This window comes from Calypte anna, chromosome 3, assembly GCF_003957555.1.
Source record: "Calypte anna isolate BGI_N300 chromosome 3, bCalAnn1_v1.p, whole genome shotgun sequence".
Classification (NCBI taxonomy): Eukaryota; Metazoa; Chordata; class Aves; order Apodiformes; family Trochilidae; genus Calypte; species Calypte anna.
In genome coordinates, this window is record NC_044246.1 from 11,860,265 (window position 1) to 11,887,920 (window position 27,656).

The following is a 27,656-nucleotide window of genomic DNA, read 5'->3' on the forward strand; positions in this document are numbered from 1 at the left end:
GGATTAGTGAAGAACAGGTCAGAAGGCTGCAAAGCTCCTGTCTCTTGAGATTTCCGTCTTTAGGTCATTAGTCTCATTGAAGAGTTCCCTTGAATACAGGAAGCAGAAACTGAGGAAAAGGCTGGAACCAGTTTATTTTGCCAGGACGTTCTGGGGCAGTTTCTGGGTTCTAAGCTGAAAATGTCCATCCAGATTTCTCAGCAGGCACCCTGGAGGAACAACAACGTCAGTTTTCTGAGCAGAGAGGCAGCAGTAACAGAGCAAGGAGAGACTATCATAGGTTTCTACCTACTGGGTTTGGGTATGTACTGATCTTGGATGTGAAAGGAATCTCCTAAGAGTTTGGTGTAAAGTTGAAAGTGATTTATTTAGGTCCCAGCCCTAATGGAACAGGATGTTAATGTGTCGGTTTTCTTCAGCTATTACAAGATCAAAGAGGTATATTTTTCTTTTGCTAAAAAGAGATTATAATAGTCAATGTAGAAATCTCAAGGGAAAAAAAATCCAAGCCTGTAAACTTTTAACTAATGTTCATGACAACATAGATTGTGGGAAGATAAAAAAGTATCAGAAGTAAATGATACTTTTCTGTCTTCTAATGTCTCAGTAGCACTGAATTAATGTTCTGTGATCTCCAGAGTTTTGGCTGCTGTCAGTTGGCATCCTACAGGTGCCTTCTGCAGAGGCAGAAAACAGAGTTCTGTGGTTCTACATTTTTTTTTAACTATTTGTACTGCTCTTGCCTAAACCTTTTTAGGGACATCCAAATAAACTTCTTCAAACAGGATCTATGAAAGATATAAGTTCTAGAACATCATCCTGTGTCAGCAGTCGTAATAGCATGTTTTTATTTTAGTTCTGCTGTGACACAGCTATTGTAAGTGTACGGTAAAATGAGTATTTGAAAATGGCACCCACTTTGAACTCGCTTTGATCCTAGTGCAATTTTGTTTTGTTTGTTTAAATATTGTCTGGGGAAAACTCATTGCAGGATACAAGGAAACTTCAATGAATTTTCAAAGAATGCAGATTTGCTAGGTAACCAAAATTTCCAATCATAAAACCTCACAGGAAAAAGTAAGTTTTATTAAATCTGTTCTTTTAAACAGCTTATGCAAAAATGTTTCTGTTTCTAAATGACAGATCAAAACAGATTTTTTTTCTTTTTCTGAGCTTATCGCAAATTACAAGTGGTTTACTAGCCTTCAGCTTATGCTTGAGAAAGGTCTGTGGAAGTTACAATGTGAATTCTGAAATATTTCAATATGTTTACGTGAGACATTTTTTAACTGTAGTAACTAGAGAGGGAAAAGCTGCGTGTAGAGTGAAACCACAGGTTCTAGTAGGAAAATGTATGGCTTCTGTCCTAGGAAAACTAATTAGAACTGTGACTGTAAGGCAAGTAATGGTTTAAGTAATTGCAGTTTATCCCCAGTCTGTTCACCTCTGCATATCCCTTCATGACTGGCTGGGAAATGGCTGCACCACCAGCTAATGAATCAGAGTTGCCTGAAGACTGAAAAGAAGAGCTGAGGTCAGCAAGGCCAGTCCCCTCCTATGACAATATATAACCTCATTCACAAAGCTGTCCTGCTCCCTCATATAACTAGCTAGGGTTTTTTGGGTGTTGCTACCATTTTTCCAGTTGATGGCCTGTTGTTGATTTTGTTAGTTAGGAGCCTTTCCCTGATTTTTTAGCCAAAGTGATCATACCAACTTCATACTCTTTTTGTCACTCTTTTTAACCAAAAAAAATTTTTTTTTGCCTGCAATTACCATCATATGGCTGCACTGTATTACTGAAGGAAAATCATACATTTGAGTCAACTTTGTATTCCTAGATTAAGAAAGTGAAGCGGCAGTTGGTCAGTTGGGTTTTTTATATTAATATTTATTTCTTTTCTGCTATAAAATCCTTTCTCTTGTCCTCCCAGCACACCATCCTAGCAGCATTTTTTCTGTCTTTTTCAATCTGGGCTCTTTTCTTTTAACTCAGAGCCAGCACTGAACACAGCATCCAAGCAAGGTCTTGCCATCCCCACTCACATTCATATTTACACTTCCCTATCTCTTTTGATCTTTCCTGGTGGTGTTGCCTTTGCATCACACTGGCAGGTCAGACTTCTTCCATCAGTCACCGAACAGAGGTGTTTTCTTCTGCCACTTCCTACTGGTACACCCTCATCCTTCAGCAAATACTTTTTAAAGTACCTAGGTGCCTAAGCTTTTAGGTCATATGCCTATGGGTGTGTTTTTGTTTTGTTTTTTGTTTTTTTTTTTTGATTGCTCCAGACTGGCAGATCCTTCTGCCAGACTCACAAGAGCTTGGCATCTTATGACTTCTATACTTGAAACTTACCTCCAGATTCAAAACTCAAGTTGCACTTGCAGAGTGAATGTAGCCAGTAATAACACTACTCCAAGTTAAATGTAATAAAGATCTGATTAAAATGTGATGGAGTTAAGTATACCTTATTGCATTCAAAACTTTTGGAAAAAAATCTGCTAATAATACATAAATCAGAAAAGTCCCCATGTCTTTTTCTCGCAAAAGGTCTATTGCTGGACTTCTGCAAGCACCACCCATGACAGTTTACAGCCAATAGCTCAGTCTGGGGAGCAGTGATGTGGCAGCACAAAGTACAGTTCTGCAGGCACCCTCTTGTTATTCTGGCAGCAGAAGACAAAGGCCAATCCCTGCATTACCTTCCCGTATCTGCATTTCTTTAGGGGTCCAGGAAGACAGCCTGCATTTACAGAAGTCTATCAGTATTTCCTTAGAAAATTCCCAAAGATGTTCAAATCTCATACTTCTGGTTCTTTGGTGCAGTAGAAAACAGCTCAAGTGATTATATATCTGAAACTGCTACATGTTTTCTTCTCTTTTGAATCTAAGCATGTCAGTGAAGCTTTTTTGCAAATTCTGGCATACATGTCCAACACCAAAGGGAGGTATGTGATTGGTGTTACCACTTTCTCAGAAGACAGGGGTTCCTCTGAATCTCTTCATCTTCACAGGTTAAACCCCAACTATCTTTGCCCAAGTCTTCCCATAGCTGCACATCTGGGTACAGATTATTCATGAACCATGATCAAACACCTTTTGCTGAGCTGCAGTGTCTTTGTGTGTCCCTTTCTGGAAATTCTCATGTCACATGCCATGTGTGATAGACAGGACACTAATGAATATGTCATACACCACACGTGAACCATGCTGTCAGATACAGATAGAGGGGCTCTCAGAATCCTGTATGGCAGCCTGAGCTCAGAGCCCATGCTGGAATAGGTATTGGACACCAACAGCTGAAAGAAACCAGCACTAAGTGCAAGAGTTCATTTTCATAGAATCATAGAATCATAGAATTAGCCGGGTTGGAAGGGACCTCAGAGATCATCTAGTCCAACCCTTGACCCACCGGAGCAGTTGCTAGACCATGGCACTGAGTGCCACATCCAGTCTTTTTTTAAATGTCTCCAGGGACGGAGAATCTACCACCTCTCCGGGCAGTCCATTCCATAGCCTAATCACCCTCTTTGTGAAGAAATTCTTTCTAATATCTAACCTAAACCTCCCCTGGCACAACTTAAGACTGTGTCCTCTTGTCTTGTTGAAGGTCATCTGTGAAAAGAGTCCAGTTCCCACCTCGCTACAGCCTCCTTTCAGGTAGTTGTAGACAGCAATGAGGTCTCCCCTGAGCCTCCTCTTCTTCAGGCTGAACAGCCCCAGCTCTCTCAGCCTCTCCTCATAGGGCCTGTGCTCGAGTCCCTTCACCAGCCTGGTTGCCCTCCTTTGGACCTGTTCCAGGACCTCTACATCCTTCTTAAACTGAGGGGCCCAGAACTGGACACAGTACTCGAGGTGTGGCCTAACCAGCGCTGAGTACAGGGGAAGAATCACCTCCCTGGACCTGCTGGTGACACTGTTTCTGATCCAGGCCAGGATGCCATTGGCCTTCTTGGCCACCTGGGCACACTGCTGGCTCATGTTCAGCTTCTTGTCGATGCAGACTCCCAGGTCCCTTTCTGCCTGGCTGCTCTCCAGCCACTCTGTGCCCAGCCTGTAGCGCTGCATGGGGTTGTTGTGGCCAAAGTGCAGGACCTGGCACTTGGCCTTGTTGAAGCTCATCCCGTTGGAATCGGCCCAGCTCTCTAGTCTGTCCAGGTCCCTCTGCAGAGCCCTCCTGCCTTCGAGTTGTTCCACACTTCCTCCCAGCTTGGTGTCATCTGCGAATTTGCTGATGATGGATTCAATCCCTTCGTCTAAGTCGTCGATAAAGATATTAAACAGAACTGGGCCCAATACTGATCCCTGGGGGACACCACTAGTGACCGGCCGCCAACTGGATGCAGCCCCGTTCACCACCACTCTCTGGGCCCGGCCCTCCAGCCAGTTTCTAACCCAGCACAGGGTGCTCCTGTCCAAGCTGTGGGCTGACAGCCTTTTCAGGAGAATGCTATGGGGGACGGTGTCAAAGGCTCTGCTGAAATCCAGGTAGACCACATCCACCGCCTTCCCCTCATCCACCAGACGGGTCACCTGATCATAAAAGGAGATCAGGTTGGTCAGGTTGGTATTTTGCCTTTTGCAAAATACCGATGGATTTTGAGATGACCAAGCAATGAAGCAGTGTGCTTCATGGCATCCAAGTCACAGTTTCATCATTCTCCTTGCTAACTCTTTGGCCAGGGGACCAGCAAAGAGGAGGGAAAATGCAGTGCCAATCCCAAGGAGTGAGCCACCGTAGTGTGCTTAGGAGGATCAGCTGCAGACAAGAGTTACCACTGCATTTCCCTTTGATAGGTCAGCTGTGTCAGCATCCCTTTGCTGATGCAGTGCCTTCCTTTCCATGAGCTCAGAATTGTCTTGGACAGACAGGGAGGAGCCTGTACTGTTGCTAGCATTACATCTGATCCCTTTTCGCCTTTGCCCTAAGTGCTGTAGTACCATGAAAAATCCTTCTGTAGTTTAAATCATCAGGTGCAATGTAAAAGTACTTTCCAGAGCTGCTAGATCAGTCAACCTAGACCTGGGGGCAAAAAAAAGGCAACAATTTTTTCTCCATAATTATTAATTTGAATTCTTATGTTAATTGTTCTTTCCTGCATATAGACACAATTTGTTCTGTGCTTGTTTTCCCCAGTTCCACAGCTAACTGTGAATGTTTGGCATAAAAGGAAATTTTTAGGGAGTGTGAGAGAATGTGTGTTAGAGAACACATTCTGACTTTTTATGAGTCCTCATATCAGAAAGGTATGCTGAGGGCGATTCCATTCCCATCAGAAAACTGGAACAGACCATAAGACCAAAATATGCCTTTAAATGGCACATGCTTCCAAATTGTAAAAGTAAACTGTTATTTGACATGTGACAGAATGAGTGTTATTTTGGAACATCATTTGCCATGTGAATCTGAGAAGGTGAGAAAGGAAACAAACTCTTTGCAAAAGATTAATCCACAAAGTGACAGCATTCATTGAGAAAAAATCTCTCCACGCTTTGTCAAGTCTAAAAGATGATGACTCTTCTCCTTCCTGCCAAAACTGGCAATATGCTCTGGATAGGATATTGTGTATGTATAATTAACAGTGAAGATTAAAAACAGAGCAAGATCATTTTACGGTTGCAATAGTTAACAACAGCTGTGCAAATTTTCTAGATTTTGTCACTTTTTTGAATATGTTTTCCTGTCTGAAAATCTTACAGCAAATCCCTTCAGAAAGACATTGATGCTTGTGTATAGGTAACTGCATCAGTAATTGATTTCATTCGTGCCTTCTCTATATCTACATGCTCAATACCATTTCTGTCCTAGAGATAAGGTTATCTGCTGAGGGGAAAGTGTAGCTTGTCTTGCAACTCTGAGTCTTCACTTTTTGCTCTTATGTCTTGAATTCTTCCACTTAAGTCTCCCTGTGTGTTTTAAACTGCAGATGGGTTATTTGTAACACTCGTTTCTCCAACCCATTCTTCTCAGATTTTACAAGTAAAGGCCATGCAACAATGTCTAATAAGAACAAGTCAAAGTGCAAAGCAGTCTGCAAAAAAATTAAATTAGTTCCCTTGGTTGTTTCTTTTCTATTCCCTGTTTTATTGAGATGATGTCTGGTGATCCTAGGGCATTATAATGATTCAAAATTCAGAGGTTTCTTTCTGGGCTATTGATCTGCCTGTGACCTACTCTCAGTCATATACCTCCTGAAAAGCAGCTGAGGAAATCCCTGACCCCACCGCGTATCAGAACTATTGCTCTGCTTCCTCTGCACTGTGTTTTCAACTTTTTTTCCTATTGTACTATTAAGGTTTGGGGGAGGGAGGTTGGTTGCTTTGAGGTGTTCTTTTGGTTGGACTGGTTATTTTTTCTATTTTGGGGTTATTTGGTTTTGTTGTATTTTTTAAAATCCGTGAATCACCCTCAGACCAGCACATCTCTCTGATGGTGTGGAGATCCACTGTCCCATAGTCATTGTTCTGGGTGATCACATTTTTGTGTGACTACTGCTTTTGTTACTCCGTGCTTTACTGTGAATTGAGGTCCTCCAGGTTTTTTTAATCACGCTTTTGATAGGGTTTCTTACCCAGATAGATCAGACATTCTAGGGACTGGATGTGCCAGTGCAAGTTCTCCACCTGCTTTGGTTCAAAGGATTCTCAAAAAATGATTACAGATACTGTATCTCTATAACATCCATCTAAAATGTGTATTGGTTTACATGATGTTTTGCTCTGTTTCTTTCTTAAGATACTTTAACTGAAAACTCCCCTATTCTTCAGATTAGGTGGAATTTGTTCTGTGCCTGTGTGTGACATTTTTAGGGTAGCCCTCATACCCATTACACTGCATTGACAAAACTTTGCTGTTGAAACAGGAGGTGCCATTTTATTTTCTCTGCCATTTTAGAACTACTGTCTTTGACAGGGGATATAATCCCATACCTACTGCCTTGAAAACTGCCTTGCCTGACAGAAGGTGGAGTCCTCATACACAAACAACACAGTTACTATATTTGGATTACAAACCATCCTGATGTTGTCCCAAAGCCACCTTCCTCCAGGGCCATGCTGTGCCTATTTATAGAGCCTAGAGACCCATAAATGCCAGGAGCAGTTCCTGATTTAAAGTGCATGAAGATGTTGGAAAGGAAACTCAATTAAGAAACATTGTCACCTAGTGGTCAGAGTAAGATGTATCCATTATTGTTGATCTCATAGTGAGATATTCTGATATGTATCCCAGTGTATCATCCCACACCAGTGGTTATTTCTGGTTACCAGATGCTGACACATCAGCTCTGCAGTTCAAAATCTCTTTAGCAAACCACGTGTGTTTGCTAAGCAAGCCAGAGCAGCAGCAGCTTGGCAGTTTTGCAAAGAGAAGATATTGAAATAAAATCACTCCAGAGAAAAAGCAGTTCAAAGTGCTGTACAGAGCCTGACAACATCAACCACCCCCACTCCCATTCCAGACTGCTCAGAGCCCCTCACCAGGCAGTAAGGTACCCAGCATCTCCGTTGGGTGAACCAGTGCCTTGCTTTTTGGCATTTCAGGTCATGATACTCCTAGGTGGCCTGGAGGTTTGGAGGCAATAAAGTCCCTTCCCTTCCTAGCTGAGTCAGCCCAGCAGAGAAGCACAAGGTCCCCACCGGTGGGGTTGTTGATGCCTCCTGAAGGAAGGCAGCTGCCCTCTTGCCACAACATTAAACCCATCAGCCATCTTCCATCTCATGAACTCCTTTCACTATCCAGAGATGCTGTGCAATGCCATTGAGTCATGTCCCTCTTCAGTGCACATATTTACCTCTTGCTGTGCTGTAGAGCATCTGTACTCTGAGGTATCCACTGCTTGTGCCTGAACAGAGGGCTATAGATGAATATTTCTCTCCCTTACCTGGTATCTGAAGTTGTAACCTGGCATGAACTGTGGGGAACAAAACCACCAGCTGCTGAGTTCCTAAACCTGTCCTAGGCTGCAGGCACTCAAAGGAGGTGAGGTCTTGGTCCCCACTGCCAAGGTGAAGTGAGGCCACCTGTGTTGGCAGAGCTGGTTTGAGAGGTTGAAACCTGAGCCAGCAGGGAGCTGTGTGCTGCCCAACAGGCTCAGCCCCACCCCAGCAGCTGCCCTGGAGCCACCCCCTTCACTGGCTAAGCCCCACTTTCAACAGTGGGCTGGATGCTTATCAGTAAACATCTCGGTTGATGTAGTTTGTTCCTGTATGGCTACATCATTCCAAAGAGTAGGATGCAAATTACCAGGGCCGTGCACTGATGGTGACTCACTAGCCATGCACATGCAGAAACTTCAGGTCTCTTCAACTAAGTGGCAATCTGCAGAATTACACTCATCTTGCTTGTGTATTCTTCATGTAACTAGACACGTACAATTCAGGCACCTCTGTTTCTGGAGAGTAGAAGAGGACACAACTTGCTTTAAAAAGACATTTAAATAATACTTCGAAGCTTCTGAAATGCCTGTTTTAAATGTTATCATATAGATCAACAGGTATATTCCTGAAAAATATTTCCATCTGGAACAGTCTTTGCTGCAAGGAAATCCTAGACTGTTCTAAGAGAAAAAAATTAATCATGTTAGCTGGGAAAGGCAGCACTTCTCAGGCTGCATGTGTGGGAACTTGCAGTATCCATTCTTGCATACAATGTACCTGTACAGCTGCAGCTTAGGTCAGATTTCTTGTAGTCTCTGCTCTAACAATCTTTCCTCCTTCCTTTTTCCCCCACGTGTTACATTTCATGAGTTTCATCTACCCACTTAGAGGGAAAAAATACTTCTTCAGATCTGTAAATGTAGGATCTTTGACAGAGGCAGCAGCAGCTCTTCATCTTTACTTTGTTTTATTGCTGAGTTACTCGTTCCTGGTTCTGAAAAGTGCCCAGCTACTTAAAAAGGCTTCATGCACAGGTTTTCCAAATGATAACCTGGTTTAATTTGTTCCTAGTGGAATAAAAGGGCGATTTAAGAAAAGATGTGACATACTTACACACTGAACTGCTTCTTGCCTTATTTGGCTTTTAATCTCATTAATTTTTAATTATTTCTTTTCTTCCAGGTTGGCTGTCTTGGTTTGGAAACAGCATTGTGATTTTTGTCCTGTATAAACAAAGACATGTTCTGCAGCCCACTGACTACCTCACGTTTAACTTGGCAGTGTCAGATGCCAGTATCTCTGTCTTTGGTTATTCACGAGGGATCATTGAAATCTTCAATGTCTTCAGAGATGATGGATTCATTATCACATCAATATGGACCTGCCAGGTAAGACTGGATTACACTTAATTAGACAAAATAAGTGCAGCTATTTCTAGGTAAATGCTGTATATAAATAACCTGGCTTAAAAGAAATAGTGACTGCCCTTCCAAAGGACAGTGTTCTCTTTTGTTACACCTATAAATCTATGTATTTGATCAGGTTTTGACCAACTTGCAGTGACTTTTTCTAACTCTGTGTAAGATATTCACAATAGTTTCTACTAGTTTGATATTTTTTACTTCATTTCATAGCTACCACTCATTTTGGAAAGCTAAGATGTAGGCTGTTACTCTGAAGTCCTGAAGTCAGCCTGCTTGCTGGTGCTTTAACATTTGACTTAAAGCAATGTAGACTTCTACTTGAGAAGGCATCTAGAGCAAAGCCTCCCCACAGCACTTGGGTACACCCATATATATTTTAGGATGCAAGTACTTTAATTAGATTGGCTCTTACTTTTCAGTCTTACACTTAAATTCATTGTTGGTTTGGGGCTCGTGGTAGGGTGAGTGACTTGACTTCATGACAAAGTTATCCATGTGCATGGAGGCAGGTTTTTGCTAGAGAACTTGGAAAATGTTTTTATTATTGCTAATTCTGAAACACGCCTGCACAGACAGAATATAAATAAATCCCACGGGGAAGATAGGCACAGGCCTGGCTGCCTGGTGCTTTCAGTAACATCTGTGAGAAAGGTTATACTTGGTGGTGAATGTCTGCTTCATGAGAGAATCAAAATTACAGGATTGCCTGTGGCAAGGTATAAGTAAGTCATAGTGAAGAAAAACTGAGAGACGAATAATCTCCTTCCTTGTTTTGTTTTGATTTGGCTGTGTATTTTTGGTGTAGGTTTTGGTGGGTTTTGTGGGTTTTTAAGAGGAAGCTGAACTGTTCTGTAACATAGACTAAAGCATTTTCACAGCTCATGTCACCTCCTCTTCAACACAAAGCCTTAGTTTACCCAGCAAGGAAGACTTCCCACAAAAGACTGTGATTAACCTGGGAACTGCAGCTTGATCTCAAAAACATTCATTTTACTGATCTAAATATATGTCAATAGCCTTTTGGCAGAAAAGTATTTATCAAAATGAAGCTAATTACTTCCTCAGTGAGTCTTGGTTTCTCTGATGAAAACACCTACATTTTATATGTGGGGTCTGTTAAGGAGAAACTTCCAGGACACTTCTTCAATTTTTTCAATGAATGGAAACTTTGAGGTCATCAGATAAAGTCATACCTGCAAACTGTGAAAACTCATACCTACTCAGAATTTAACAGACTTCCATTTTGCCCTGTATTTCAAGGAGGGTTGGAGCTATGATTAAGAAAGAAAAGGTCAAATATGTATCTCTGGGATCAGTTCTAGCTCTGCTGCAGGCTTCCTATGTAAGACAGGACAAGCCATTCAGTGTGAAATCCCGAACAGAGAGATGTGTCAGAACCTGATATTTACAACCCAGATGGCTTAAAAAGGTAACTTTAAGTGTTTTAAATGGCCCTTCTGCCTCAAAGCTGAGAATTTTTGTATAGTTTAGATCCCCATCTGTGCCATGGCTCCTTTTTGGGTATGTGAAAAACAGCAGACACAGGACTCAACAGAGCATGGCACACTTCTGTCTGTACCTCTTGATCTGCATGAGAGTCCCCTGTCAGCAGCCTTACAGCTTTCTGCCACAATGCCCTGCCTAGGAGTCCCCCTTTGGATGACTTTGAGCTATTTAGAGTTTCATTATGATGATCTGGCTTTTTATTTTAGATGTAAAAAGACTGAGATGGAGATGTCCTTGAACTAAAATGTAATGGAGGTGTGCTTAATTTTTCTGTGCTTGAACTGCCTTTGAAAGGCAGTGAAGCGGTCCATGACATTTTTGGGGTACCTAGATAGCTTGCTGGTCAGCTTGTGTTACGTAATTTTTATTTGATCTCCTGGTTTTAAGTAGGAATCGTTTTTAAAATATGGATATCAAACAAAGTATTAAGGCAGTGGAATTCAAAGATTTTTTTCAGGGCATTAATTATGCATTGGCTTTTCTGAACACTCTGACATGTAAAATATTAAACTTCCTGCTTTAGTAATAATCTGTAGGCTTTACTCAAAGAGTAAACATTCATCATTTCAAATAGGAACCAGTGCTGTATTACTATTAACTAAAATTTTATGGTAGCCTGGAAAAGTCAATTTGTACTCTAAATTAATAGTTTGTACTAGTTGTAACTTATTGAGTGGTTGAGCTGGTTGTGACTTGTTGAGTCAAACCCAGGATATATTCAACAGCCAGGATTTCTGTTTCCATTTTGTTCTGTGTTAAGAGGTCTCAAAAATTTGTTTAAACTCTAGGACCAATCATCTTGATTACTACCCTTGAGAAAACAGAAGCTACTGATGAAAAAGTAACTTATGAAAGTATTGTGGTCATTTTTAGGTAGAATATTGTGCAGAAATAGTGGAAAGCTTCTGCATATGAGAAAAAAAGATGTGAATGTTTCCATATACACATGGACAGCTGGCATGAGGTCATTCTAAAAATGTACAATGTTGAACAGCAGTAGGGTTTTGATTGTTGTTTTTTTGATATTTATAAAATGTGATTCATTTGTAGTCCAATCAGAATTGGGTCTCACAACTGGAATGTGAAGAGCTCAGTGACAGAAGGGAAAAGTCCATGCTTTCTCTCCCAGCTCTCTAAAGTCAGCATCTCTTGCTCCCCTAACCACACTCAAGCTCCTCTGCATTAGCTGGGATGAACTGTTGTTCATGTGAACATGGCTCTTTCCTCAGCATGCCCCATGTGTGTTCCCCAACTTGGTTCAATTTTGCTGAGTCCAGAAGATGGAATTATTTGTTTTTCTGTCCATTTCATTTGATCAGTCAGCTTCTGCTGTCAGGTATACTTAGGGAAACATTATTTTTCCAAGCTATCCTGTCATTTCTGTTTATGAAGAAATTCCATGAGCTCACCTCACTTAATCCTCCTAAGTATTTTCATTTCCTCTGACTCAGGCCTCCTCCTGTGCCTCCAGGTAATATTTTTCAAAATTAAACTTCACCATACTTGGCTGTCCCAGACAGAGAGAGTGGGGAGAAGAGGCAGAGATGCTACTTCTTTTTCAAAACAGACTACCCTGTGAAAACTCTCTGTAATAAAAGATGCATCTCCAGCTAAAAGGACTATCTCATTGCATACCTCCTAAATGGGACAGATCTATGTGCCATGCCAAATGCCATTTTCCCTCTGGAGGTCTAACAGAGCTCCCCTCTCAGGAATAAGGTTGCATGGTAGGTCTGTATGCAAATGCTGTCCCCTCTGAATGTTTTGTATGGATACAGTTTTCCAAGGGTGGCTTTTGTACTCTCACTTCTTGTTTATCTCTTCCCTGTCTACCACTGTGTCTTAGACTTGATCTGACAGAGGGATGACAGTCAGTCTCTACCACATTTGGATTTTTGCCCCTAGTAATGTTATCCATAAGGAAATCAGTTCACATAGTAAAGTTCAGGTCAGGGAATGTAAGTCAGTGACCAAGAGCCATCTGTTTCCCCACTGACCATATTTATGGTGGAAAGCTACCTCAGGATAGATTTTTATCCTTCCAATATATTTTATTTATATGTTCTGCTGAATTACAGATGTTGATTCTCTGCACCACAGTTTCTTCCAAATCTTACCAATCAACCAACAGAAAGTTTTTCTTATACCTCTTAGCCAAGTGGTGAATACAAAAGAGGCAGGCTTCAGGAAGCTTCAGAATACAGGGGAAGGATCATAACCCATCTGATCCCCATAGGCCACTGCAGTCATGTCAGAAACTGAGGATGGGTTGTGGGGTGCCTTAGAATTTGAAAACCTTCATAATCCAGGTACTTCTTCTTAAATTCATTTCCACTGATTCACTCTTCTAATATTTGCTATTATTATTCTTTTTAGAATTTTGACATTCATTTTAAAATACTTTAAAATATTTCTAAAAAGTTCAAGAAAAGTGACTGCTCTTGCTATGTGCTCACTCTGTTGGTGTAGATTCTTTAAGAAAAACCCCAAACCATTATCTCTGACTGTTTCTTACATTTAAGAAGAATCTGTATCTGGGCTGTGCACAGCAGCACACAACATTGTCCTCTCCAGGTTGTGGTGCCATCATAGATGTGCCCACTGCCACCATAATGCTGACTGATGCTACTATCACAGAAACACTCACCTCACTATCAGTCTGGATATTCCATGTCCATCTGGCCAGCTAGATGGTGCCAGAGCATCCCCAGCAGAGAAACAGCCTCAAAAGGAACAAAAAAATTTATGTTCAGCTTTGATCTATTAGCAAGCACCATAACAGCCTGCCTGGCAGGATTCAGCCCACTCTGCCTCTGTCCCTGCAGCCTGCCTCTGCCATCCCATCACTGAGGAACAGCCTGGAAGGACTTGCCTTCATCCTACTGTTGCTGAAGCTGCTTTGTGTTGTGCAGAATAATAAAGCTACTGAGGGGAACAGGAAAGAGAGAGAAAAACTACTGTCTGCCCCTGTTGTTGGGTTTACTACATCTGGTTTTCAATCCTGCACTGCTTAATCCTTTGATGCTAAATACAGCACCTATGGCTAAATACAGCACCACAGCCTTTGTAGCCAGCAGTAGTGAGCCCCACGTTGCCTGTGTGCATTGCTTTACTCTGTTATCCCTCAGTCACTCATGCACAGTTATCCTGACAGCACCTGTGGCATCCTGAAAGGGCACAGAGTGCCTGTGAGGTCCAATATTTTCTAGAAGTGTCAAGCTTCATGGTCGTGCATTGAAGAGTACGTGACTCACCAAAATGTCAGGGGGTTCTTGGACTTTAGTAGAATTTTCTGACCTGTGGTGGTGTAGCTGATCAAGTTGCCAACAGAAATCCCAGTTAAATGGGGATCTCTGAGAAAAGAAATGTGCAATAACTTTAACACTGCTCTTCTGAGGTCTAGTCTGAAATTTCTGAGAAGCAATAACTTCCCATCTTTTGTAAAAATTGGAGGTTGGGATCAGAAATGCCAAATGGAAAACTGCAAGAGGAGGAAATTATGAGATCAGTAAGGTGAAAATATATGGGCTTTTTTCAGAAGTTTTGAGGTGAGAAATTGTAATCTTGAATCAATTCTTTCATATTTTATTAATGCCATTTGCTTTCTCAGAAGATGCATTCATCTCTTTTCCTGTTATACATAGGTTGTAAAATATTGCTAAATCTTGTCTGAGGAGACAACAGAAGATTAATACCTTCTTCTTTTAATAAAATGTTCTGTAAATTGTCTGATAAATCTAAGGCCCTAAAGGCATTTATGTTCTTTTATAAATATTTGAAGGGCATTGATTTCTGCACACTTATTATGGCAAATAATAAATGGTATTTATTGGGCTGGTAAAACCAACCAATTGTTGACTTAGACTGCTGACACTGTTGATTTTGTGCTTTTTTTGTGATTTTATGCATTTTTAAATACCAAGGCAGTGTTTAAGCATTACTGTAAGTGTAATGGTGCTCCCTTCCATTCTGGGTGAAATGACTGACCAGTGGTAGTTGAGCATGACCAGGTAATATGAGCAATGTTACATAGAAAAGGACCAAAATGAAACCTCACAGGCTTCCTTATACCTTACCAGGACTTGGTAGATTACCAAGGTAATCAGAAACAGCAGACAGTATCACTGCTGCCTAGTTTATGTGTACATTCTTTGTCAAGCTTCTCCCAGTGTAACTACTTGTTTATATGCTCCATCATTCATTCATTTTTCCTTCACCAAATGATTCTGCTTTCACTTACACACAAGCACCCTTTCTTGGGTGCCTCTGCCTCTCATTCTTCCCAGCAGCCATCCATGTTAGAGCTACTAAGATGATTAAGGGAGTGGAACATCTCCCTTATGAGGAAAGGCTGAGGGAGCTGGGTCTCTTTAGTTTGGAGAAAAGGAGACTGAGGGGTGACCTCATCAATGTTTTCAAATATGTAAGGGGTGAGTGTCAGGGAGATGGAGTTAGGCTCTTCTCAGTGGTGACCAGTGATAGGACAAGGGGTAATGGGTGTAAATTGGAGCATAGGAGGTTCAAGTTGAATATTCGAAAAAATTTTTTTACTGTAAGGGTGACAGAGCCCTGGAACAGGCTGCCCAGGGGGGTCGTGGAGTCTCCTTCACTGGAGACATTCAAAACCCACCTGGACACGTTCCTATGCGAAGTGCTCTAGGTGGCCCTGCTCTGGCAGGGGGGATTGGACTAGATGATCTTTCGAGGTCCCTTCCAACCCCAAGGATTCTATGATTCTATGATTCTATGATTCTATGTGAGTATTCTGCAAACCACAGAGTTCTCACACATAAAACCCAGACAAATCTACAAGCTGCTAATTCCTTACCCCTAGCAACATCTGTCAAGGTGGATAAAGATTTGCTCCCATTCACCCTCCCTCCCAGATAGCTACTGGGGGTTGTAGTGCTGGTTGCAGTAACTCTCCTTGCCCACATCTGAGAGTACTTGAAGGCTTTTCCATGTTTTTCCTCGTCTCTCTCTTTCTGTGGGGAACAATCTGTGCAAACCCACCTCGAGGTCACCCATACCTGTGCTCAGAGGAGGCAGAAAGCATGTTGCAGGAGTACCATCATCCATCCTCAGCATGGATTTCTGCAGCAGGCTAAATCTGGGAGAGGTTTCCCATTGAAAGGCTGAGCTAGCTCAGTGGTGTGAAATATCTGGTAGTGCTGTTGCATATCCCAGTGTCCAAGCATGTAGCTTAAAGACTGAGGCTGGGTCAGAAGAAACCAGATTTTTTTTTCTCAAATTGCAGTAGCACAGGAATGTCTGCTCAGTTGGAAAATCCTTGGCTACCTACCTCTAAGATGTTAAAAGAAATTAAATGAGAAGAGAGTGAAAAATCATTATTGACTACCCTAGCACTGTACTATGGTGTGAGTTTGCTGAGATTTTACTTATACATAGCCTGTCATACCTGACATTTCTCTATGATGAAAATAACCCAAAGTCAAATCATGGAATTGGCACTAAGAGCATTAACAGATAAAACAGGTGTTAGAGGTGCTGAGGAAAAGCTGTGTAACATTAGCTCTGTATTCAGCTCACCTTAGCACACTGCTTCACTGTGGGAGGTAGGATGTGGAGACTGATTTATAGAGCAAATTCAAAAAAAGAGAGTGCCCTTTACTTTGCCTGTGCTGCAAAAATCTTCCTCATCTAGATATTTTTTCCAGAAAAAAAAATTCTGTCTCAAATATGAATGTATGCTCATTCTTGTTTCCTTGCATTAAAAAAAAAATAATATTGCAGAGATATTTATCTCCTCTATTTCTTTATTTCTGGTCCAGCCTGTTATAATCCGAAGAATGTGCACACTGCGGCTAAAGAGGTAAAAGCAACTTGTGTAGACATCTGTGAGCTATATTTTAATGAGAAAATTAGTTCATCTGCAGGGAAGAATGGGAAAAAATGTTCCTTTGCACAAACAGAATCATTACTGACACAGAAGATCACTTCAGTGTAACTAATCCAACAGCAGGGAAGTTCCAATATTCACTTGCCATGAATTCTCCCTCATTTTCCTGAAAAATTTCATTTCTGCAGCCAATTGCAATAAATTAGGGAAGGTATGTATTTGGTACCTGAAAAAACATGAATGCTCCAACTATCTGTTTCCTTGCTTAACAAGTCTGAAACAGCCACTCCCATGTCACCCAAGCACTGCATCAAACCAGACACCTGGATGCCTGGGAAGGGCATTGGTTTCCTGGTAGTGCTCCCACAGAACCAGGAGTTTCCAGAGCCTGATCCATGCTCTAGCTTTTCTTAAGGGCTTTGGAACATCCTTTTCCTATTTCCTTATGTGGAAAATGGTAGCCTTCATCATTCCTCTGTGCTGTTGTGTGTGTCTAAGAGATGAAATGTCTTCTCTCAGAAACTGCTGTCAATACTTACCTTCACTTCTCAAGATCTTCTCACCACAGGAATGAGTAATTCATTTTCTTCTGGCTCCTCCCTGTGTGCCACATCCTCTCACTGACTCTTAAGCAAAATTACTCTGATCATATCTGTAAGTATCTTAAATAGCCCTAACTCACATTAACTGATCTTCTGTTTCACAGATACATGGGCCTATAAGTCTGTTCACCACTTATGTGTAGGAAGCAATTCAGGCCCTGACCCATGTCCTGGGCTGGCTGAACAAATGACAGGATGACTGTTGCTTGCAATGGGCTGTATATGACACAACATCCAGCATCTCCATACCACCACCCCTGAAGAAGGGATGACATTACACTTGGTGGCTTTCCAGATGTCTCTTTAAGGCAAAAATTATATCTTTTACACTTTCCTCCAGGCTCCCCACAGGCTCTCAGGACTTCTTGGAAGCATGTATGACTCTCCTATTAGGAGCTGTCAGATCCAGCTTCTCATACACAATTGGTGATGTAAAGACCCTTATAGTCTCTACCCATTTTAGGAATGGGTAAGAAGCTTTTTCTTGGGAAAAATCAGTTCTCTTTTGTTTCTCTGGTTACTTTGGTACAGGAGCCAGAGAAACCAAGAGTATAATCCTAAGAGGATATCTCCTAGTAGGCATGCAGCTTTTTCAGGCTTTCAGGAACAGTGTGTACTTGGCTTGGCCACTTAATGGCTAAGCCAGTACCATCACTATCTTGCCCTACTCTGTGCTTAAGAACTTTATGAGCAGAAGAATAAGTTCACTGGTAGGCATTCAGCCAGCAGTCAGAGACAACTTTGTATTAAGCTGGTGGTGGCTACTTAAGCAGATTCCCTCTTGCTCAGAAACAGCACAAGCAAATTATACTTTGGAGAACTTGGAGGGCCACTTGTAATCTCCGGGCTGTCCTGGCAGAGCCTAGGAACAGTAGGACCTCTGCTTCCCTGGAGACACATGTGAGCCTCCAGAAACATTTACCATGATATTCTGAAAGGGCAAAGATTTTCTGATGTTAATGGACCTGAGTTATTGGGGTAGGATGACCACAGGCCACAAAGCCAAGCCTTGTTTTCTGTGGAAATGTCAAGAGAAGACAGGTGATTCATGAGACTGTTTTCTTCTTTTATTTGTTTATATTAATAGTGCTGCTATAAACAAGAAGTCTCTGAATTAATAGCACCAAAGTGGAGAGGAGTTTTGGCTCAGGCCCACTGAAAAGAGTTTTACACAGTATAGTATGGATGCTCCCAGAGGACAACTCTAGAGAATCCCATCTACTGATTCTTAATTTTCCTGCTGAGTAATGCACAGAAACATAGTGGCAATACAGCATTTAACCTGAAGATGGGAATCTTTCCACTGTATCTGGATAATGTGCTGGTACAAGCTACATGACTGGTTGCTTCCTTCCCAGGAAGAGACATAGGACAGGAGAGACATAAAACCTGTCATGGTCCCAATGCATCAACCCAGAGCTGGAAACCAGGTGATCCTCAGTATGTGGAGGTGGGGCACTTGAGGTCAGATTATAATATGATGAGTTGTAGAAGGAAATTCTGGGAGAAATTTCTATTTGTTAAATGATGTGCACTTGCTTGGGCTCCTACATTCCTAGCTGTGCTTGCTAATAGGGGCATGCATTACTATGAGAATAAATTGTGACCTGAGAGGGCTACAACTCCAATAGCTACAAATTAACCCAAAGGAAGTATACATTCAATCTCATTTGATTAGCCCAGGATATAAAGCTAAACTAACTGCAAACACAGAGATTTGTTGTGGATTCCCTAACGTTACTAATGCCAAAACCTGATCTGCATATACTAATATTTGGTATTAAATGTACATTGAACTGCATAGTCTAGTTAATGTCATTACAGACATGCACACATAATCACAAAGCCTAAATATTGCATTCATATTTTTCTCATCTTTAAAATATGTGCTATCAGCAAAAAAGGTCTCATCAGCTGGTGAATTCAAAACAGAGCATTTGATGCTGTCACTTAATGGTTTAAGCTATCTAACCCTGCAGCATGTCAGTACTTGTTATTTTTAGAAAATGAAGTGTAGTTTGTGTCAGAGAGCTACAGTGGTTTGAGTTAATGCAATCACCTCTAAGAGCCACCCTTGAAGCCTGCTGAGACATTTTAAAAAGCAGAATGCAACCACAGCAGAGCAAAGCAGAAACCCTTTTGGAAACTGTGGTAAATGAGAAGTCCTTTTCACTTCATTTATTGTAGTAAATTCTAAATAAACAATGTGAGTGCTTTAGTAACACTATGCCTTGGGAGTTTTGAGTAGTCTCCCAGGAAGACTGATTTTAATTATGAACCTTGGCGGTCTTTCCATTTGACAGAAGTGTTACTGTAGTCCAGTTGACACATTATTGATATATTGAACGGATAGGAGAATTATGTTGCTGCTAGACTCAAATGGAATATTTTCTCACTTACTATGAACTTTAAGAATATATTAAATTCTAAAAAAATATTCTGTTTAAGGTTCCTACATTGGTTTTATCCAAATGCATTTCTTAATGACTGATTTAGGTGTTTTTTTGTCTTTTGAGGTTGAAAGAAGTGTATTGCCATTATCTATTTATATTATGATCTTGGAATAATCTGACCTGTATTCAAAAAAAACCATTCTGAGACAGCTTATTGTGATCAATTTAAATATGTGTGAGGCAAAAATAATCTCTATTAAAATTTATCATTTTCTTTTCCTATGCTTTATCTCATATTTAATAGAAGAGAAAGACAGGACTTTGTGATTCTGAAGGGAAACAAATGGACCTCAGAAAATTGCAACACGTTCACCAGTTGGCCAGAGGAGGGAGCAATGCAGCCTTGCTGGCTGGTGAGGTCAATATTTCAACATAGGGTGAAATTTAATAGATATTTTGGCAATCTGCCTTGGTGCCATTAAACCTTGATTAATCCAATAATAAGAACAACAGTTTGTATTTCACTCTGTCTGCTTTAAATTAAGGCAGTTCTTATGAATTCAGCAGACATGCGTAAGTACTAAAGGTCACAAAATTGGGGAACACCCAAGCTCATAGCTAAAAATCTGATAGTGCACAGGGGATTCCTGACCCTCCCTGTGTTGATACAAAGCTTAAGAAATGAATTTGCATGCAGTAGGAGCTTTATGTATTGTGGTTTGTAAATAGTACACCAAGAAGTGTGAGATTTAAAACCAGTCACAAGCACAAAGCAGAAATGCCTTTGCTTCAGTTGTGTCTGAGCTTCCAGGCAACAGAAAGATAATGAACAAGTTCCAGGAGCATCTATATAGCCAAGAGAGTAATACTGTGCTAGCACTGAGGAGATGAAAGTTTTCAAAACTGCCAATCTACTCCTGTTTGTTAATGGCTAAAAAGGAAAGTTAGTGGATCATAGGTACCATACAATCAACTTTGTTTATGTCAGAATTCACTGTTGCCTATTAGCATTGCTACTATTTGATTATAATTAGTAACAGGAAGGACAAAATTGCATTACAGAAAAATGGAGGAAATTTAACTGTGGAAGTTGAGAGCTGACTGGGGACTAGGATAAAAAAAAAAAAGGAAAACCAGGACTAGGCAAGGGAAAGCATCAATCTTCAAAGATAATTAACTGTACTATTCTAGTACTTCCTTGGCTGTCATTCTGTGTATCTGTAAAGATGCAGAAAACTGAGAATACAGTATATTTTTGTTACCCATATGTATTAATAGTTCTGCCAATAGAAACTGGGACTATGCTAAAGCAGTTTTTCTGTTGCTAACTACTTTGGGTTCTAAGTGGTCACTTTGCTATCTAGTCAGTGTTACCTGTTCAGGAGCAGAAAAAGTAGCAGAGATCTTTCTGCCACAGTAGGCTGACAACAGCTACAGTAAGATCCCATTTTTTCTTCTGAAGACATATGTCTAAGTGACACCAATATAAAAGTGTTGCAGAATAAGTAGACCTGCTGGAAAATGGCACGTGCATGTCCATGCTCAGGAGCTAACTCATCACCTATAGGACTTTGTCAGGGACATTCTGCTTTGAGACTCCTACTCCCAAGGCAGCCCTAACCCTGTTGGATGCTCTCTCATGTTCTAATGTTCTAGATGCCCTGGCCTCTGTATAGGCTGATCTGCAGCACAAGAGCCACCTCATTCACCTCCTTTATTAATTTCATAACAGCACATTTGTCATGTGCAGAGCTCCCTCTCCTCCGTGGCATTTTACCCTGCCCTCAGTCCCTGGCCCATCCAGACTGGCTGGCACAGGAGTAGGTAGCACAGCTACCCCCAGGACAGTGCTGCCACTTGATCCATTTACCAGCCATATGGCCCTGGTCAAATGTCTGATGACAGCCCACACACTGTGAGAAGCAACAGCATTTTGATGTGCTTAAAGGACGTTATGAAATAGTGTGAAAATGATACATGGCACTGATTCATAGGCTCCATCCTATGAATTAGGTTGTTCTGGGTAAAGCTGAAGCTTTTTTAGCAAGGTACCACTGCAAAGGAAACATTTTGGCTTGCTCTTTCTTAACGTGACAGTTTCAGCTTAAACGGGCAAGAGCCAGGGTGTATTTTTAGACTTGCTTTCCTCCCCTGTAAGTGCTCTCAAGGGCTGTTTGACCTAATCACTTGATGTGATTGTTTCTCTTTGTTCTGACATCAGGGAATTGGGGGTGGAGGAATAATGGTCACATCTGCAGGTAATAAAACAGACACCAAAAAAATTCAAAGCAGTTTCAGCAGAGGAGAGCAAACTGATAAACATTAAGAAACTTATCCTACTGCTTTAGTATTCATAGCTCTTTAGCCTGAATTTTCATGTGTTTCTTTGCATCATTATGAAAAATACTGCACCCTTTCTAATCTAATGACTAATGCAATTGTTTAATCTTACGCAGCATGGTTTCTCAGTAGTCCTTGGTCATGTTGTTTTCTACATTTACAAGCCCAGTTAGAGCAAAAGGAGAAGTGGCAGCTGCTGGCACCAATGAGGTAGATGAAATGCAGAGCACATTTGCATATCCAGGTATTTCATCAATCTCCACAGCACACAGTGGGCTAAATTCAACCAAGTGCAGTTTTTAGCAAGTAGCTGAGACATCTAAGGATGTGTTTTCTGGTGCAAAAATGGTTGCATTTATACACCAAGCACAACCTGAGTGTAAATGTAAACATTTGGATGTAGATTGTTATGGTAGCAAGTCTTGCATGGACATAAATTGAGGTGTGTGTGTAAAAAGCTAGCACTACGAAAAGTCAAAATAGGGTGTCTGTAGCAAGAAAAAAATGCCAGTGAAAGACATGATGAAGCAGCCCTTTCTTAACCTTTCACTTAATTTCATTTATGCAATCTGCCATGGTCTCAGTGTTAAGCCTGCATTAAAGCCCCAGATTGGGCACTGGGATAAACTAAATTCCACAGGAGCTGCACCCATTCACACAAAGACAGAGCTTGTTCTCTGTAGAATAATGATATGCCTTTCCACTGATAATTTTACTCCTTGAATGCCATGTTACATCCCAGAGACACTTCCTTAATATTTGGGTTTCACTCAGTGTAAAACTGGCACCTCCAGGAGCTCCTCTGCTCAGGGCAGTGTGGTGTTCCATTGCAAGGCTTTCCAAAGGACTGCCTTCAGCATTTTGCCTGGCTTGTTTCCCACTCATATAGTGCTACATTCACCTCCACTACATCTCCAGCTTATTCCTTCCTGTCCCCTACATGAAGCTCGCAGGGTTGTTCCCATCCCGTGCATACACAGCTGAGATGCTGCCATCAGTGGAAGCCCACGGAGCTGCGTGGCTCTGTCCCCTTAGACAGGGGTGGTGAGGATCAGGGCTTAATAAATAGCAGGCAGGCAGTAGCACCAGCATTGAGACTGAATCTATTGGATCAATTTAGCTTCCTGTGGTTTTATTTATTATTTTTTTAAAGATTTTCTTACTCAGCCAAGCCTGTTTCCCCCTCTGTTCTCCCCTCTGTGACCTAAATTTAAGTGGTTTAGTTTGCATGTTTGTTCTGCCTAAGCAGGGCAGCTGCATCCAGTGTGATTTTGCCTATTCAGGGCTTTCCCTCTTTTCTGTTTAATCCTTTTCTCCTTCATTTGGCAAGTTGTTTCGGGGAAGCATAGATGTAAGGGTGTGTTTGCTTGGTTTTTTTTATATATATGACAGAGCACTTACATAATTTTGGACATTTACTTGCTCAGTGATCCTATAGAAGGTAACTGCACCTGACATTTTGTATTTCCCCCATGGATGAGTTTTTGGAAAAACTTTCAAGAACATTAACATGCAAAAAACAAGAGCAATCGCTGTGGTTCTTTTCCTCTTCAGGTCTCTGCAGTTAAGAAAGCATCCTGCACTGCTTTGTTTTTCAGATTGATGGCTTTCTGACACTTCTCTTTGGCCTGGCCAGCATCAATACCCTTACAGTAATCAGTGTGACTCGGTACATCAAAGGCTGCCATCCTGAGAGAGGTAAGGAATAAAGGCAGGTCCAGCTCTGCCTTCATTGAATCTGGTGCAAGTCTGCATTTCTTTCAGTCACAGGATATATCAAATATGAATCAAATGTATTGGAAACCAGAACACAACATTAACATCATGTTCTTTTAGATTACAAACAAGTTTGTATAGAATCCTTCAGGGACAACCCCAATAAGAGCCAAAGTATTACCAGTGCACTTCAGCCACCATGTTTAGACCCATTCATTCTCATGCCAAAGATACCTCAGGTCCTACTGACCCTCTGTGTTCCTCAAAATGCAACTTAAATTACTCCTAAGTGATGCAGCCATCATTGTCTGGATCTCACTGTCAGTAACAGATTTCATTTTCTATGAGACTATGTTTGGGATGTTTCCAGTCATTGATAAGATCCTTGGTTCAGAGGCTGCCCTGCACAGAGAAGTTTTCAAGCTCCATGGGGAGTTTCCAAGGTATGCACACAGCAGGCATCAAGGTCTCCTAGAGGGGGACCTGGGAACATTCATTCTGCACATATTACCTCCAGCTTTTGTAGCAGTGCACAGCCTGACATCTCCTCATGCTGCTCTGGCCTCCTCTCAGTGGACAGTCTCATACCACAGGAGATGAAAACTATTCCCAGGGTCCTCAGAACTGATCATGACCCAACTCTGCCTGGATTGTCCCTGCTTCCTATGTCTAAAAAAGCATCATCGCCATCTAAAAAAGCATCTTGCACCCACACTCCTTCCTCTATTGCCCTATTGATCTGTAACTTAAATGTCTCAAACAACCACTGTTCATTACTCTCTCCAATGCTAGAAACCTTGTACTAAAGCTTTCTGTTTGTTTTTATTGTTTGATTTGGTTTTGGGTTTTTTTCTAATTCATTTATTAACCTTTGGTATTAACCTCATGCCTCTGTAAAGGCATACGAGCATTTCACTGTACTAATCTGGCCTGAAACCCTTTACATGTTTCCTGTCCTGTGAAGTCCTCATCAGCAAGGACTATCTAAACACCAACTTATCCACTCCTTTGCCTTTGTGCCTCTTTACATCCCCACAGTTAACCCACACTCTATTTTCACAGGATGAGAAGAAACTTTTCCTTACCATTCATTCTGGACCTGCTGAAAACTTTGACTTCCAGAAATTTTCCCTAGTCTTCCCTTCACCTATGCATAGATAATGTATTATCAATTTTTATGCCTTTTTTATGACTTGCAGTGCCTTTCAGGTGGGAATCTAATAATGTTCACTGGCAAAGCATTCATAAACACAGTGGATGCATCATATGTGTCTTTCTCTCTAACAGCATGAGTAGTATTAGCTGTGAAAATAACTTCTGCAGGGACTTTTTTTTCCCCCACAGGAAGTTCTTTTGCAATTTGTTGTAATGATAGACTTGTTGAAGTTAATATTTATGAAAAACTGCTCTCAGAGCTTCTAAAAGTAATATTTAACACTCGTATTTCTCTTTTGCCAAACTGTAGCACATGCTCATCTGAGGATGTAAGTTATATTTGCCTCTTGAGGAAACATGACCAAAAACCCAGTGTAAGTTTACAGAAATGTTGATTAACAGAGATTGGTGGATGCATAACTATTCCCCATGTAAACAAGGAAAGAACCACAATGTGTAGCATCATCATGACAAATTATTTAATTTGTACTGAACGACTCATATATTTTGAGCATCTAATGTATTTTCTCCTTTTTAACAGGGAAAACCTTGAAGCAAATAAGAAAATCCTCTGAATTTAGACTTATCCTGGTTTTTTCTATGTAAAACTTAACAAACAACTGTTTCCTGCTTTTTACAAAAATGCAAAACATGATTTTATCATAGAACTTGATAATTCTGCAGTGGTCAACAAATACATCATCTCCTGTTTAAAAGCCATTCTTTCCACAGTTCACAAAGTGGTCTTGACAGATCCTTTCAAACTTAAGTTTTCCTTATGAATAATCTGGGTTTTTTTGTCTTCATATTTTTTTAAATAGCTGTACTTTTCTTCATAGCTGTTGGTATGGGAGTCCATGTAGACTTCAGAGATATTTTAGTCTTTCTAGACATTATTTTCTGACTAAATCATGCCATTGCAGGTCACTGCATCAGCAACAGCAGTATGACAGTGGCTCTGGTTCTCATTTGGGTAGCAGCTTTCTTCTGGTCAGCAGCTCCATTACTTGGCTGGGGCAGTTATACAGGTAACAGGTATCTTTCAGTTATACTTATTTGGCACCTCTTCCCTTAACTGGACAAAGATAGTTACCTTTCTTGCTCTTTGTGATAAAACAGGCCAATTATCAGTGGATCTGAGGAACCATTCATGATGCATGACATGCATGCAGAGTGTTGCCTGCTTTGGTATGAGCTCTAAAGAAATTTTTTTGGAAGATATCCCAGGAAAGAACTGGACCAAGTGCATGTTACTTATGAAAAAAAAAAGACCAGAAATATTTGCAATAGTTAAGCAGTGAGAGAAAGGAAACCATCAAAAGAAATCCTTCAAAAACTGTCAAGATTAGGAAACTAGAAAAGAATGCAAGTTCCAGCAAGTTAAAATTGAAACTGTAATAAGGCCAGCCAGAAAGAGCTGGTGACAAAGTTAGTTGAAAATACAAAAACTAACATAGCAGCAGCATCAGATGTCAGAAAGTTCGTCAGTCCAAGAAGTGATTAGGGTGCAGGATCTGGCCATGCCAAAAAAGGAGGAGGGAAAAAAGAAAAAAATTTGAATAGGGAACACTGTGGTAATTCAATGACCAACAGATATTCTCACACCAAAAAATTTCCTCATAGAGAAAGGTTGGAAAATTGTCAAAAATTAAGCCTCTGAAAATTCAACAAAACAAACTTCTAGGAACAAACAGTAATGAAACAGGAGTGCTAGGAACTGAAATCATGTCACTGACTTTGTCCAGCAGTTACCTGCCTGGATTCTGTAGGCATTTAGCACTCTTTGAGGAGTCATTAAACCTATAAAGACTTATTAAAACAACTCTGTGAATTTATCCTCTTACTTAATAAATACATAAACTTTGAAGTATCTCTGGACCTTTGAGGTATGGGTGTGAAAGGAGCATCAATTTCTAGGATTTGTTGGATTTTCTGTCCTTTCCAAACCAAAATGTTAGCAGTCTCAATGGGCCTACTGTTAGCGACGAAAACAAACCATTCATTAGACTGCTCTAATTTTGTGTCATGTTTTTGCACGCTGGATGTTTCATGTACTTAAGGGATTTGGACTGGTCATTTTCTGTGTATCTTGATACGTGTTTTCTTTTTACATTAATCTTTTTCGCTTTTCATTTGTTGAAGTATTTCTGATGTCCTTTTTTGGCCTTAAACTGAAGCCAAGGGCTTCTTGGGCATCACTTGCTTTGTCAGGGAAACCAAGTGCCCACCTAAATCCTGTTTGTAGCTTGGGCTCAATTACCTGACAGTTGCCTTCAAGGCCACTTCTGGAAGCTCTTATTTCTGCTGAGAATTGCAACAATTCAAGTTTTTTGGGCTGACTCTGAACACATTTCCATTGAGGGCATCTGTGGAGATGTGGGAGCCCAGAAATGGCAAGTCCAGCAGCAGATAGTGAAGCAGAGAGCAGGTAAAAGCAGAGCACAGCACCTCAGATCCCTCAGTTCTGCACAGCAGCTGCAGGGGTCCCCAGGACCCCACTGGTTTTTAAAATTCCCTTTGCAAATGTCCCTGTAGGGGAAGGGAAATATGTCTCTGCATTCCAGCTCATAGAAATTCTGCAGGATTTTCTTTTCATGTCACCAGGAGGCTGCTTCCAGTTTTCAAATGAAAGCTTTCATAAACCAGAAACCTGGAATTAAGCCACGATTTATGACTATCTTTTTGAATCTTCAGGTATACTGATGAAAAGGGCAAAGGAGACAAAAATCCATTTCTATTACTGAACATATCCAGAGAGCATCACTTTAAGCTTTTAGC

At 41.0% G+C, this 27,656-nt stretch overlaps 1 protein-coding gene across 1 annotated transcript in view; it reads left to right on the plus strand.

The window, feature by feature from the left end:
* The first annotated feature begins 180 nt into the window (after positions 1-180).
* The window catches only part of LOC103528614 (opsin-5), a 29,973-nt gene continuing 2,497 nt past the window's right edge, over positions 181-27,656 (plus strand). Inside the window, exons 1-4 of the mRNA XM_008493975.2 lie at positions 181-301; positions 9,065-9,270; positions 23,606-23,705; positions 25,802-25,906. Of these exons, the coding sequence (XP_008492197.1) occupies positions 181-301; positions 9,065-9,270; positions 23,606-23,705; positions 25,802-25,906 (532 nt within the window). The remainder of the gene's footprint in view (positions 302-9,064; positions 9,271-23,605; positions 23,706-25,801; positions 25,907-27,656) is intronic.